Source organism: Nuphar pumila, chromosome 2 (assembly GCF_984573655.1).
Source record: "Nuphar pumila chromosome 2, dmNupPumi1.hap1.1, whole genome shotgun sequence".
Taxonomy (NCBI): Eukaryota; Viridiplantae; Streptophyta; class Magnoliopsida; order Nymphaeales; family Nymphaeaceae; genus Nuphar; species Nuphar pumila.
Genome location: NC_143250.1, coordinates 123746610 through 123761877, shown reverse-complemented (window position 1 = coordinate 123761877; position 15268 = coordinate 123746610). Strand labels below are relative to the sequence as shown.

At 41.2% G+C, this 15268-nt stretch overlaps 1 protein-coding gene across 2 annotated transcripts in view; it reads left to right on the top strand.

The window, feature by feature from the left end:
• LOC149846991 (uncharacterized) overlaps window positions 1-15268 on the top strand; it is a 161913-nt gene that overhangs the window by 91635 nt on the left and 55010 nt on the right. For both annotated transcript variants that reach the window (XM_089996729.1, XM_089996728.1), the window contains 4 exons: window positions 2275-2371; window positions 2450-2519; window positions 2597-2773; window positions 2871-2993. In XM_089996729.1, coding sequence (XP_089852855.1) covers window positions 2275-2371; window positions 2450-2519; window positions 2597-2773; window positions 2871-2993 — 467 coding nt within the window. The remainder of the gene's footprint in view (window positions 1-2274; window positions 2372-2449; window positions 2520-2596; window positions 2774-2870; window positions 2994-15268) is intronic.

Here is a 15268-nt window from a genome sequence, read left to right as displayed (position 1 = left end):
TGGAGATCCTGCATGGTGCAATCTTGAGATGAAAAAGAAATTTTGCAACCATGATTAAAAATTTGAGAGATGAAAAAGATTTAAATTCAATTTTGGAACATCCCTTATTTTTGGAGTAAGAAATTTTTGAGATTTTTTTGAGTCAAGTGTATCAATACTATTTATTTTCAAAGAAGTTCCATCGGCCGTTGAAATGTAAGATGAAATAAAATTAATACAAACTTCGGAGAGAGAATTCTAACGAGGTATCATATGAAAGGAGACACTCGAGTCAATAATCCACATACTTAGAGGAGATAAAAAAGATGCAATGGCGGCACCCAAAGTGAAAGATGATTTGAGAAGTTGTTGAAGTGCCTCCAAATTTTGACTAAGAGTGTCTTTAATATCTCCTCCATTTTTGCTTGATTCTTCTTTCTTAGGTGTGTTCTCCAACGGAAGCGATTTTGCCTTTAAGCTTTGGACATACTGGTCTAATATGTCCCGGTTCATTGCAATAGTGATAAATATCATCCTTCTTATATCCATTATTATAGTTGGATCCGCTATTATAGTTATTTTGTTTTACAAAGTGACGGGGCTTATAGGCCCTTACATTGGAACCCGGCCTCGTAATGACCAAAACATCATTATTCTTATTGGTCATGCCAAGGCGAGCTTCCTTTTGGCATACCTCGGCAAAAGCATCTTCAAGAAGTATAACCTCGGTTCTATGAAGGAGAGAGGACCTCACTTGTTCAAATTTCAGTCTTAGACCATGAAGGAATTGAAAAAAGTGTTCCTTCTAAATTGGCTCTCTTCTAATCTCAACATCTTTGAGAGTCACTCATTTTGGCTCAAGAAGTGCCAATTCATCCCAATGGGGCGACAAAATACTAAAATAATTCTGGATACACATGTTCCCTTGTTTGGTGGATCTAGATCCTACGGTTAGATTTTGATTTTGGAACTTAAATCTATGTAAATCAAGTATGTACGAACATAAGCTATGGTGGTACAGTACCAGAGTTACGAGAAGCTTCTTAGGTAGGTGGGAAGCTCGCTTCTCGGAAACTCGTTTCGGAAGCACGATACTCCTCGCTTCCAAAACTTCATAAGAATCTAGATTCCCCCATGCTTCTTCTATGCTTCACACATGCATGACCTATGCTTCCTATATACTTTTCTCACGTTTCTTTTTATATTTTTCATGTATTTCCTCTCACGCTTTCAGTCACTTCCCATGTACTTTCTTTAAATTGGTAACCATCATTGTTAGATTTTAACAAAAAATTAACTCTTACTGAAAAATCATGAAATATAAGAATGATCAATTTTATTTTAGTTTTTATTTGTTTCTTGTTCAATTCCTATTTAGTTACCATATTACTTTATTTTTTATTCATATTTCACTTTTAAATTGATACTTCGCTTCCCGCTTCCTATAAATTTTAAAATGCCTCGCTTCTCGCTTCCACTTCATAGTTTGGCAACCTTATACAATACCACCATTGAAGCACTCTCTCTCTCTCTCTATATATATATATGTATATAAAATGGTAAAAAAAGGAAAGCAAGTTTAGGCCTAGGTGTGGACTAGTCTGCGCCTAGGCATCCTAGGTGGGGACTTGTCGGAACAATCAGGAACTTTTAAGTCCAGGGCACCTAAGTGCCTTGGACTAGGTGGTGACCCAACGCCTAGGGCGACTAGGCAACTAGTCGGCACCTAGTTGCCAATTTTTACTGCATTGTGTGTGGGTGCTGGTGCTGGTGCTGGTGCTGTTAGAATATTAGAAAAATGTTGGGTTAATCAAGTCTTGTTGTCGTTGTGTTGTTTTGTTCTTTGTCTTTTGTATGTCTTTTTTTGTATGACTTTTTCTTTATAGGTTTTCTTCTTTTGTATATTGGTTTTATTTTTATTTTATTTTTCTTTTGGTGTTCTGCTGCCTACTAGAGGCACTTTTGTTAGAGCTACCTAACAGCTATTTGTACTAGCTGTTATAAAGCTCTAATGGCTAGTCTTCTCCATTCTTTTGTATTTATATGGGACTTAGTCCCTCTTGTACATTATGCATATTTTTGTGCATTTTATGATTAATAAATTTTTTTAATTATTTTAATTATGAGCACTTTCCTTTAGTTGCTTTGTGAGTGCTCTTAGTGGATTGTGGTATTTCCCTTAGTGGCCTTTGTATGTTTGTCATTAGTGGCATTGTGATATTGCTCTCTTGAAGATTCCTTCATTGCATGATAGTTATTGTTTTAAGATGTAATGCTGTTTCATTCTGCCTGCAGAAGCAGAAAAGGTTGTTGGCTGGGCTAGAAATCATTACTTGTCAGGCTGCTTGCTTCCTTCTATAAAGGGCGAAAGGCTATCAATACCTTGTATAAGGTTGCAAGCTACGTGTTATGCTGTATCTTTTGCTTCTGTTCCACTAACTAGAAATAATCACATTAATTTTTCTTGTAGCCTGGATATAGCCGTATCAAGACTCAGAGAGCAAGAATCAGCATCTAGGAAGCCATCACAAAGTTTAAAGGTAAACTGGATGCTGATTTGTCAGTTGCTGTTGTAGTTTAGCAGCACTAATGTTTAGAATGTGTGCATCAATGACAGAACCTTGTGAAGGATGAGTATGAGAGCAATTTCATTTCTGCGGTGGTCCCTGCAGATGAGATTGGAGTGAAGTTTGATGATATTGGTGCACTTGAAGATGTAAAGAAGACATTAAATGAGCTTGTTATCCTTCCAATGCGTCGGCCTGAGCTATTTTCACATGGAAACCTCTTGCGAGTAATTTTTGTTTGTTGGTAGTCACTGTTGCTCTTTCTCGCTGCTGCTCTTATTGTAATGACTTGATTGGTTTCAAATTGTTTGGAATTGTTGGCAGCCATGCAAAGGGATATTGCTTTTTGGTCCTCCTGGTACGGGGAAAACTCTTCTTGCAAAGGCACTTGCCACTGAAGCAGGAGCAAATTTCATCAGCATAACTGGTTCCACCCTTACATCAAAGGTTGGCTAACTTTAACTGGTTCTTCTTTGATAAATCAAATTGATCTGGGGTGTAACAGATCTCCTCCCAGATTGAAAATGGCCAGCGTTTCTAGATTCCCTTATTTGAAGTGTGCTCCTACTAGCTAATATTGGTTGTGAGAGTGTTCCTGAAATGCGACATTATCTGGATAAGTTCTGTTTTCTCTTTTAAAGGAGCTCTTGTTTGCATGGTTTAACTCCATTTTCCTTGGGGAAAAAGTTATTGCAAGTGTCTTGGATTCTGACTGGTGGTCTGAGCTATTGATTTTTCTTGTCTAGTTTCAAATTTTCTGCTATTCATACAGATGTCTTGATGCGTCATAGTTTCTTTTCTGAACTCTCTTTGTTGTATTAGGACAAAAATATTCATAGATAGAACAACAAATCAATCTGATGTGACAAAAACATGGGAATGGGAATTCTAGCTAGTTATGCTAGAAAATAGCTCCAGTGGAAAAGGTTACATAAAATGATGAGCTATCATCTCTTGCTAAAACTTTATTTCTTTTATATTTTTATTTTCTTGATGTTTCCTGTTGATTGCATTAATGGCTTTATCGCCAGGCTATATTGAGCTTCTAGATGGTTCGTGGTATTTATGTATCAATTCAATGACACAGTTGTGCAATTAAAACAATTTTCATGATGGGTATATTTCAGATAGCATTTTTACTGACAAAAGCATTTGCAATGCTGCTGTGTCTGAAAAGTTTCCTTCTTGTTTTGTAGTTTCTTGAAATCCTTTCTGTCTTCAAAGGAAAAGCATGTTTCTCTCTCTCTCTCTCTCTCTGTGTGTATGTGTGTGTGTGTGTGATGTAGCCTTGACTATTACCTACCTCCTGTTTGGATCACTTCATAAAGTGCTCCTTGCCATTCATACTTATTCTAAATAGCAAGTTTTGGTGTTTGGATCATTTACTTTTACTTTTTTAATAGCTTTTTTATAAATTCCAACCTCTTTTCCAAAAATAGGGGCATTTTCTTCAATTCTGCCCCATCACCCCCATCACCATCACTTCTCCACCACCACCACCACTTCTCCACCATCACCATTATCACTACCAAAGGAGGTGCCGCCTAGGCGACCTCGGCACAACCCCATCGACTGGGCGACCAAGTTTGGGCCGTGGGGCCCTATATTATTGCTTAGGCACCGCCTAGACTGGGGCCGCTTAAGTTTTGTTTTTTTGAAGATTTTTTTTGAAGACATCATTTATTTTCTTCTTTTTCGAGAAGAACAAGAAGAAGAAGGAAAAAACATGTTATTTGTCTATTGATTGTATTATGTCTTCTGTTGAGAAGAAGAAGAAGAAGAAGAAGACATTATTTGTCTATTGCTTGTATTATGTCTATTGTTGAGAAGAAGAAGAATAAGACATTATTTGTCTATTGCTTATATTATCTCTATTGTTTTTATTTTTTTTGTATACATGATTTTATTTTTTGTGTATTGTTTATTAACATTGTTAGTTGTATGATTTGTTTATTCAATTGTTAATTTATCCTTAATTTGTTTGAGCAGGTTAAGGTTATGTAATATAATTGCTTGACATATTATTTGTCTATTGCTTATTATAACGCCCCAAAATTTCAAACTTGCAAATCTTTGAAAACTACGTAGAAAATAAAAAGGTTTTTCAGGGTTTTTATTTTTAAAGAATCAACAAAAATGATTTATTTTGAAAATAGAACAAATTGACAACTTTGGACACGTTAGCACAAAAATCCTTGCTCAAACCACTATCAAAAGCATTTTTACAAGACAAAAAGTGAGATCAAAATATATTCATTAGTAACTATCATTTGTACAAAAGTTTGGGGATTCTTTCCAAGACAAAACTCCAAAACTCTATCAAGGACCCAAGACTCAAAAACTGTGAGCAGGAGAGTGAGGCCTCGAGTAATCTCGCATCGCGTCATCGCCGTCAAGTAGACTGCTTAATCGTCACCTGCCCATAAAATGGGTTAGTCAACAAAAACTAGTAGGTACGCAAGTAAGACAATAAGAAACTGAAATAACCATATAATAAGCAGTTTAAGATAATTTACAACTATGAAAGCAAGAACAACTAGCTATACAGAAAATAAGTTATATTAGCACAATCAATTGATATCATAAGCAGGGATGAACTAACATGGATAATTGATTCCGCATGCAAAGAGTGACTAACTACTACAGTTAAGCATAAACAAATCATACATCTCATAAGTGATCAAAAGTGTGAACAATATATTTATTGTTTCGATATTAGCTAGCCTGTGGGTACGCACAGACACGAAACGTAGAAACAATTGAGACCGATCCGGGGGTTTATTATACCATGTATTTTAGATAACCCGGATGGCTGACTGAGTCTGCTCCCCAAGAGGACGGTTAGTGACCAAGAGCGAAGTCCTCGAGGGCATTCGTGGCCATGGATATATCCTACTTCTGTAGAACTACCTGGGATCTACCACCTAGGATAATCATGGGTCCCTTTCTCCTAACTCTGATGACTGGGGAAGCCAAGTCATTTGCCTGTGGGGTGGTCGTGAATGACCTGTCCATCTGAGTTTTTGTACCATCATTCCTCTCTCTTAATGAACTGTAGGAGGCAAATGGGCATGACGGGGGTTTCTTAACCACCACCCCATTTTACATGCTCTCGTCTGTTAGACCCACTCGAGTATCTTGCTTGTGAAGGCGAATTGTAACCATACTGTATGTGTTTCATTAAGTGCGTCCCGCACATTCGAGGTTCTCTACGACCTCTCATCCTACTCATCGTAGAATCATCCATCTAAGTGGATGATTACGATGATAGGGTATGGGTCTCTCAAGGAGAACCCAACACAGTGCTTCACATGAGCATAATGTACAACAAGTAGTTTTTAGCATGCTTAACATATTGCGAAACAGAAAGTATCATGCAAGTCTTAGAATCGCTCTGGATCCAACAAAACACTCTGAAGTGCATCAACTCGGAGTGGAGCAAGGAGCTAGGGTGCTCCAGCTTTGCTTTGAACATCCACACTCTCGAAAAGCCGAAGCCCCGCACGGGAACCCTTTTCTCGAGACTAAAGCACCTATACCCAACTTCGTATCTTTACTGAAAAGAGCAAAGTTGGTAGGTGCTCCTGCACGCCTTGCGAGGCAATGTGCGGAAGGAGCCACAAGGGCACGATCACGAATTGCGCGGCGGCGGCAAGGAACGAAAAAACAACAGAAAACAAAAGTGTGAAGGTAAAGCCTATGCACATCAAGCGTGACATCAACAGAAAGCGTAAAAACAAGAAAGTAACAACAGGAATTTAAATGCAGGAAGGCGCTTGTGCACATAAAAGCGCGACGGCGACAGAAAGCGTAAAGACATGAAAGTAATGACAAGAATTTAAATGCAGAAAGGCGCCTGTGCACGTAAAAGCGCGACAACGATCGAAAGTGTAAAGAAAAGAAAGTAAAAGGACAAGGATCGCGAAACTGCATCCTTGAGTTAAAAGCGTACGTATATAGATATACATATACATATACATATATATTTGTCCTTTTCCATTTTTAGATTTTTAGTTCATATTGTGTTATTTTAGTCCTTTATCGTCCTTTGCGCGACTTTTCCCTACTTTGGGGAGTTGCGAGGCTGCGGGCGCCTACAAGCATAGGTGACGATGTTCTCGGGCCATGGGGCACGAGTGGACTCCGTTGCGTAAGCTGCAAAGTTACAAGTTAACATATTATCGAAAAGGCAAGGAAGAAGACATGTCCGGAAAGCGCGAAGGCAGGGGGCCCAACCCCTGCTTGAAGACGCGAAGGCAGGGGGCCCGACCCCTACCTTGGATATAGGGTGGTAGAGACAGGGGAAACCCCTGTCTGCCGTGGAGAAGGAGCGGCAGGGATAACACCCCTACCTGCTCCCCAGGTTATAAAGCACCTGGCAGGGGCGTCGCTCCTGTCAGAGTTGGAGCGAGCAAGTGGCAGGGGTGAGGCCCCCTATTGGACTAAAAGCAAGGAGGCAGCGCCTTGCCCTACCTGCCTGTCATAGGGGAAGAGGCCTTGTCCGATCGGGAGGGCAGGCATGCCTGCCGGCACAAGAGAAGGCGGGGGGAAGAGGTGCTTGGCTGACAGGACGGGCCCCGCCTCGCCTGTCGAAGCAAACAGAACCCTCCTCTGCGAACTAAAAGGCACAGGAGGGGCCGACCCCTCCTCTGCCAAATAAGAGGCACAGGGAGGGGGGGTTTGGTCCTTCCCTGCGAGCCGGGCTTGAGACAGGGGGCCGATCCCCCTGTCTGATGCGAAAAGGAGGGGCAAGGGCAAGCCCTTGCCGAACCTCTTCAGTGGCAGGGCTTCACCTCTGCCTGTCCCGCAAAAAGGAGGGCCGACAGGCCCTGCCTGCCGGCAACGAAGGAGAGGACGAAGAGGGGAGGGGGAAGAGACACAGAGGGGAGGGCTCGACCCCTCCTCTGCATACAGAAGGAACGGGGAGGCAGGGAGGGGCTCGGCCCCTTCACTGTGCAAACAGGGAGAAGAAGAAGTCGAGGACGACGAAGAAGACATAGTCAACGAGGGAAGACAGAGAGAGAGGGTTTACCTTAGAGGTGGTCAGAAGGAGGAGGGTGTCGCCGACGTCGGGTCTCCGCCGGCGAACCAAAGAAGACAAGGGAGGCGGTTGGGTGCCCGGTGAACCGAAGCGGGAGAGAGGGGGAGCAGCGAGAGGGGTGAAGGTGTTAACATATGTATCGGTACATATATATTCCTCTTTGTACACCATAATACCCGATAGGGGTATGTATTTTCTTCTTTCCTTTTTTCTGTATTTCTTTTTCTTTTTTTTCTTTTTTAATGCCTTTATTTTAAGCCACATAGGGGGCCCCACCATAGAGTCATTGGGGCCCCCAACGACTCTATTGGGAGCCCCCTTGTGGTCCCTTGAGTGTATAAATAGGGGTACTCCCCCTTGTGCTAATGTATGTTCTTAAGAGCTCTTCCTTTAATAAAAAGAGTATATCTTTTTATGTGTAGCCTTCTTGTAAGGCCTCTTCGTATTATCCCTTAGTGGATTGCCTCTTTGTGTGCATTTGTGCCAAGTCCATTATTGGACATTGTGAATGCATTTGCATTCTTGATTCTTCCGCATACTTCATTACATGGTATCAGAGCCACTCGACTCTTGTAAGGTGAAGTCGTGACTCTCTCTCTTCTTTATTCTCATACTTTCTTATTGGAGCAATGGAGGCCAAGATCGACCTGTCATTCAAGCTAAATGGCAAAAATTACATGATGTGGGCATCCACAATGGAGAATAACCTCAAAGGAAAAAAACTTTGGGGTTATGTAATGGGGTCCGTTCCGAAACCTCAACTTGAGCTCACTAAGAATGAAGGAGGTCAAGAAAAAGCTCTTGATGGAGATGCTTTCCTCAAAGCAATTGAAGACCATCAACCACAAATGGAAGATTGGGAAAGCAACCATGCAAAAATCCTAGCATGGTTTATGAACAACATTGAACTCAAGGTATGTGTAAATATTGCTAAATTTCGCTGAGCCAATGAAGTTTGGTTTTTTATGAAGGGTATGTATACCCAAAAAGATCTTGCAAGAGCTGATTTTTTGCAAGAGAAAGTTAGTGTAAAACCCATGTTAAAAAAAAAAAATCTCGGACCCGGGTCGGGTCGGGACCCGACCCAGGCCCGCCCTCGTTAGGGTTTTAAAACCCGATGCAGGGTGAGGGTTTTAAAATAAAACCCTCCCCTGTGCGCCGCGCCCTGCCCACGCCGCTCCACCCCCTCGGCAGGATAAGGAAACCCCTTTAGGGTTTCCCCGAAGATCGCCCCTGAGCTCTTTAAGAGCATCCCAGGAGGGGAGGGTGGACGTGCCCCCTTCTTCTCCTCCTCCTCCTCTCCTCCCAACGTCTCTCTCTATCTCATTGCGATTTCCAGCAAGCCCCGACGCTGCTACCTCCTTTTTTCCAATCGCCGTCCCCGGCGACCTCACAAGGAAGCCTGACACCGGCAGCGACGCCACTCCTCTTCCAGGTACGCCCTCCATCCCCTCTGTCTTCTTCCTCCCTGTGTTTGGCAGACACCTTGACGATCGCGAGAACCCCCATCTCCGTCGATGCTCCTTTCCTTCCACCCTCTTCTTCTCTTTGCCGAGACCAACGCAGGCAACCACCTGTCGTTGGCCACCGTCTCTTCCCTCTCGGTGGTACATCCCAACCATCGCCGTCACCGGCGCCCAGCTTAGGGTGACAGCCTCCCTGTCCTTGCCCCCCTCATGAGCCGCAACCCTCTCCCCTCCGGCAAGCCGTTGCCGGCGACCGTGCCATCCCCCTCAGGTAACCCAATCTCTCTCTCTCTCGTTCCCTCATTTTGCTCCTTCTCTTTGGGTTCTCACCCTCGGTCCTGCGCAGCTCGCCGGAGCCCCTTTCGCTGGCGTCCCAACCTCGCAACCCCCGATGCCATCGGCTCCCTACGGACGGCTGCGACCCCAACGCCATGCTTTCCCTTGGTCTGGCAGGGGCTTTGCCTCTGTCGATTTCTTTTTCATTCGCCCTCCGACAGGCTGGCAGGGGCCGAACCCCTGTCGCCTGGACCCTTCTTTCGATAGCTCGGCAGGGGCCGAGCCCCTGCTACCTTTCGTTTTCTCTGACAGGCCGACAGGGCGATGGCCCTGTCGCCTCTTTTCGATAGATCGGCAGGGGACAAGCCCCTGCCACCTTTACCTTCTCGGCAGGGGCTTCGCCCCTGCCCTTTGTGTCTTTCATCGGCAGGCAGTGGCAAGGCCCCTGTCGCCTTTGGCTTGGTCGGCAGGGGTGATGCTCTGCCCCTCTCTGTCTCCCTCTTCTGCCTCCCTCCCTGAATTGGGTACCCTACAACCTAGTGTCGGGCTCGGCCTGACAGCCGAGCCCACCACTCCTCGTAGCCTCCTTGAAGATCAAGGATATGCTTGGCCTGTGAGTCGAGCCTGGCCTCCTACTCCCTGCCCCTTCTTTGGTCACTTTCATACTAACATTGGGTTTCCTGTAGATTCCACTCGTACCCCGCGACCCGAGCCCCCGCATCGCCTATACTCTCAAACGCTCTTAGCGACGCAACCTCATAACATTTCGATGTAAGGTAAAGTCGCATAAAGGGCAATAGATGAACCTATTTAAGTTAAAATAATTAAGATGCCCATGCTAAGTATGCTTAGAGTTATATTGCTTCTGCATTACGTATTATCTTGTTTGTATGCTCATGGGTCGAGGTAGAATTTCATTCTTCGATCATTATTTTGCATAGTTGCTTATGAGTTTGAGGTGTGGTTACGTACTTCGTGCAATACCTATGCTCTTGTTTGCTTGCATACGTTTTTGCCTGCATGTTTCCTTTGACTGAGGTACGACTTCGTGTCTCATGTATTACTTATGACCTTATGGGTTTGCCTATCTAAGTGGCCAAGGCATGATTTTGGTACCTCGTGTATTACTTATGTGCTTTTCCCTCGATGTGCGACATCGCAAGTCGAGAGTTGCTTGTTGTCATGTTATAACCTGCATATGCTCACATTTATAGTAAATATGTACTTACATAAATGTAGTCTTGTGCCTATCCTGTTATCACTTGTTTTCAAAACAATAGAAGTTGTGCTTGTGCATTGCAGTTCTTTAAAAGCGAGTTTCTTTCTGCCAACCTAGTGCTCTTCAAATTGCACAACTTTTGCAAAGTTAAGTTTTAAAGTCTCGCAGGATTGCGAAGTCACATTTGGGCTCTCCCAAGTCCACACTTGGGAGAAATGTTTTATAACCCCAATTTGAATTGCGACCCAATTCGAATAACCCCGATCAGGGGCATGAGCCTATGAATGAGTGGGGTTCTGTTGAAGGGACCCATTCTTCATTTATTAAACCTAGTGTCGCGTGTTGTGCAAATCATGTCGATATTAAGATAAATTTTGGATGCAAGATTGATAGTGATGTGCCTTGTGTGAATGACTCGATGTGGCATTGTGGCTTTTAAGGATGAATCGTGCCAAATGAGCACTCTTATATTCTTTGGATCGTTATGAAGTTGTGTGTTGGGTGTTCCTTTTGAGAAGCCCACACACCTCCCTTTTTCAGTATAGTGTACTTTTAGACATACAAAGCATGTTAAGTACTTTGTTGATCGGACGAGAGATCCGAGACGACCTTGCATCATGAAATATGCAAAATATTGTTGAAATGAATTCAAGACTTATCTTGGCCAACTGTGTTGTATTAATTCTTTTGTAAATAATATATGTTGGGGTTTCTTTTGTGGAACCATTTCCCTTTCATCGTAGTCGTACTTTTGACAAGTCCGACCGTACTTTTTGACAAGTACGTCTTCTTACGTTGCGATGATTGGATGAGTAGGTTATGACAACCTCGACGAGTGCAAATAACAAAATGCTAAGATCACCTAAATAGGTGATGATTTTGCCTTCACCGACAAGATACTCGAGTTTGGTCAAAAGACCAGAGTACGTAGAATGGGTTTTCAGTTAACTAACCCTGATGTACTCATTCGAACCGCTGACTCTTGTCTGGAGAGAGGATGAGAAGGTACAAAAACTTCGATGGACAAGCCATTAATGACAGTTACGAGCAAAAGACTCGGCTTCCTCAGTCATCGGAGTTAGGGGAAGGGGACTACCATAATTATCCTAGGTGGTAGCTCTCCATGTTCGGGATGCATCCATTGTTTATGCTGCTTTGGGGATTTCTCTCTTGGTCACTGACCGTCCCCTTAGGCGCGGACTCAGTCAGCTATCCGGGTTATCATAAAATACACAACATAATAAACCCCCGGATCAGTTTAGGCTGTTTCTAGAGTCGTGCCTTGTGCGTACCCACTTGGCCAGTTAATATCGAAACACAATTTAAATTCGATCACACAATTTGTTGAATTATGCACGTATGAAGGTTATAGTATGCAACATGTTAAATACTTATGGAATTGTGTGTGTGGTTGATGTATCATTGTATTTTGCTAGTTAAATTTCTTAGGCAGTTCTTTGCTTGTAATAGTTAGCCTACTTGTGCCAGTGAAATGCTTGTAGTAATTTTCGCATTGTGCTCATGATAGTTGTTCCATGAATATGTTGAAATTAAATTGCTATATAATTGCCTGTCTACTTGACATATTAAATTATTCTGCTTAACTATGTTCTATATTGTCTTGTATGTGCACATACCAGTTTTTAGTGAAACTGACCCATTTTATGGGAAGGTAATGGATAGGTATTACAGTCTGCGATGGCATGATGAGATCAAGATAGAGCTCTTTCCCTAACGTTTCGCTCCTGAGGACATATTGGTAAATTTGGTATAAAGTGTATTTCAAAATTTCTCTTTTTATTAAACCTTGAGTTACTAAAACTGTTTTAGTAATCTTCTTCTTGGTTTCAACAACCAAATTCGCAATAATTGAAATTGCATTTTAAAACCATTTGATTTCAATAGTTGTGCGGAATTCGGTGAAGGAAAGTTTACGCTGTAATGCGCTCAAGGTCCATCGACTTGTTGTTTTAAAAATATCATTTATTCGCTGAAGTACTATTTAGACTGATAATTGTGTGATTTCAAAGCTTTCTAAACTATTCTAAAAGTTACAAGTCCTGGATTTTTGGGGCATTACAGTTAGAACTACGAAACAAGGGGATATGAGCATCCAACATTACTATAGTGCTCTAAACACGTTGTGGGATGAATTGGCTCTTTTAGAGCCTAAATGGGTGGCTATGGAGGATGTGGAGCTTAGACAAAAACAAATGGAATAAGATAGATTGTTTCAATTTTTATTTGGGCTTCATCCCGAATTTGAACAAGTAAGATCCTCACTCCTGCATAGATCCACTCTTCTTCCATTAGAGGATGCCATTGCCGAAATTACTCAAGAAGAGACTCGGCATGGCATGAGTAAAAGTGTGGATGGAGTTCTTGCCGTATCTAAACCCGACAATCATGTTAAAACCTACAAACCTCTTCATTTTGGAAAGCAAGGGAATGGTGGAAGGAAGATGATTATATGTCATCATTGTTATGAGCCGAGACATATCAAACCTGCATGCCCAAAATTGAATGAGACTTTCAAGCCTAAGGTGGTTTTCGTTGAGGAATCCTCTACTAAAGAAGATGAAGGCAAAAACGTGGATCTCAAGGACACACTTGGTCAAATATTCATGGCTCTTCAACAAATCATAAAGGCTACTTCCTCCACCTTCGGTGCCGCCATTGCTTCTTCGTCACCTCCCGGTACGTATTCTTGGATTTTATATTTCAGAGCTTCTTTTCACATGACTCTCCGTGAAAGTGCTTTAACCAATGTATGCACCAATTCAAAAATATCTTGTGTCTCTACGGCCGATGGAACTTTTCTCAAAATAAATGGCATTGGAACTTTAGATCCTAAATTTTTTCAAAATTTCTTTGTTCCAAAAGTAAGAATAGTTCCTAAACTAAATCTCAACCTTTTTTCGTTTTTTTAATTGCCGACCATGGATGTGAAATATCTTTCTCATCTCAAGGGTGCTTTGTGCAGGATCTCCAGTCCTGGAAGCGGATTGGGCAAGGCCATAGAAAGGGAGATCTTTACTATATGGATCACTTGACGCTCCCTACGAACTCTTTTTGTACTTATGTCCAAGTTAAAAGTATTGAAACATAGCATAAAAGACTTGGACATGCAAGTTATTCTAAAATGTATTTTTTTTCTTTTGGAAACAAATTTTGTAAAGAAAAATATATCAATTGCAAAGATTGCATTTTGGAAAAATGAAGTTTATTCAATTTCCTACGAGAACCTTTATTTCAACAAGACCTTTTGAATTGGTGCATTCAGATGTGTGGGGACCATCTCCGGTTCTATCTAAAGGTGGTTATTCATACTATGTGACGTTTATTGATGATTATACTAGATATGTATGGATCTATTTTCTTAATCTTAAATCAGAAGTCTTTAACTATTTTAAAGAATTTTGTGCAAAAATTCAAAACCAATTTCAAAGTCACATATCCATTCTTAGATCTGACTCCGGTGGAGAATATTTGCCAAATGAATTACAAACATATTTAAAACAACATGGCATTTGTCATCAAAGATCATGTTCAAGAACTCTTCAACAAAACCGTCTAGCGAAAAGAAAACATAGGCATATTTTCGAAACCACTAGATCATTACTTATTTCTAAAAATATTCCTAAATTTTTTGGGCCGAAGCCGTGTTAACCTCCACTTAATCAATCGAATGTCGTCCTCAAAATTAAATAACATCTCTCCTTATGAAAAACTTTTTAAAATAACACTCGATTCCAATCGTCTTCATATTTTTGGATGTAAATACTTTGTTCTTTTACATAAAAGAGATAAATTATCACCAAAGGCAATTGAATGTGTATTTTTAGGATATGGTGAAAATCAAAAGGGCTATAGATGCTTTGACTATAAAAACAATAAGCTATATGTCTCAAAAGATGTGACCTTTTTAGAAGATGAGAATGGATTTGAAATATTAAACAAAATGAAATTAAATATATGTGATCTTTTAAAAGATATAAATAATGACTCTTTAAGTCATTCGAAAATATTAGAAAATGCACATAATGGTGAAGATACACATAATACTGAAATACCACCAACTCATAGTGACAATCTCCATGTTTACACCCGGCGTGAGCAAGAGAAACCTATTAGTGCTTTAGAAAAATTCTCGCGACTTAACGAACTTCTAAAAGAAACTTTCCTTAGGCGATCCTCTAGAGAATCAATTTCACCTAATATGTTTGTCTCATATGAATCTCTCTCACCTAATTGTAGAGCTTGTCTAATAGCCTTACATTCTTACTATGAGTCATATCTCTCTCACCTAATTGTAGAGCTTGTCTAATAGCCTTACATTCTTACTATGAGTCCTCGCATTACAATCAAGCAAAAAATATATCACATTGGATTGAAGCAATGAGGGTAAAACTAGATGCTTTAAAAAAGGCTAAAACTTGGGAAATAGTTTAACTTCCTCCAAATAAAAAGCTATTGGATGTCGTTGGGTTTACAAAGTTAAGACAAAAAGTGATGGTTCCTTAGAATGCTCTAAAGCAAGATTAGTAGCTAAGGGATACTCACAAGAATATGTCATTGACTATAAGGAGACTTTTGCCCCAGATGTTAAAATTGCCTTTCTTAATGGCCAATTAAATGAAGAAGTATATATGGATTCTCCACCGAAAATTACTGTTGAATAAGGTCAAACTCTTAAACTATTAAAAGCTTTATATGGCCT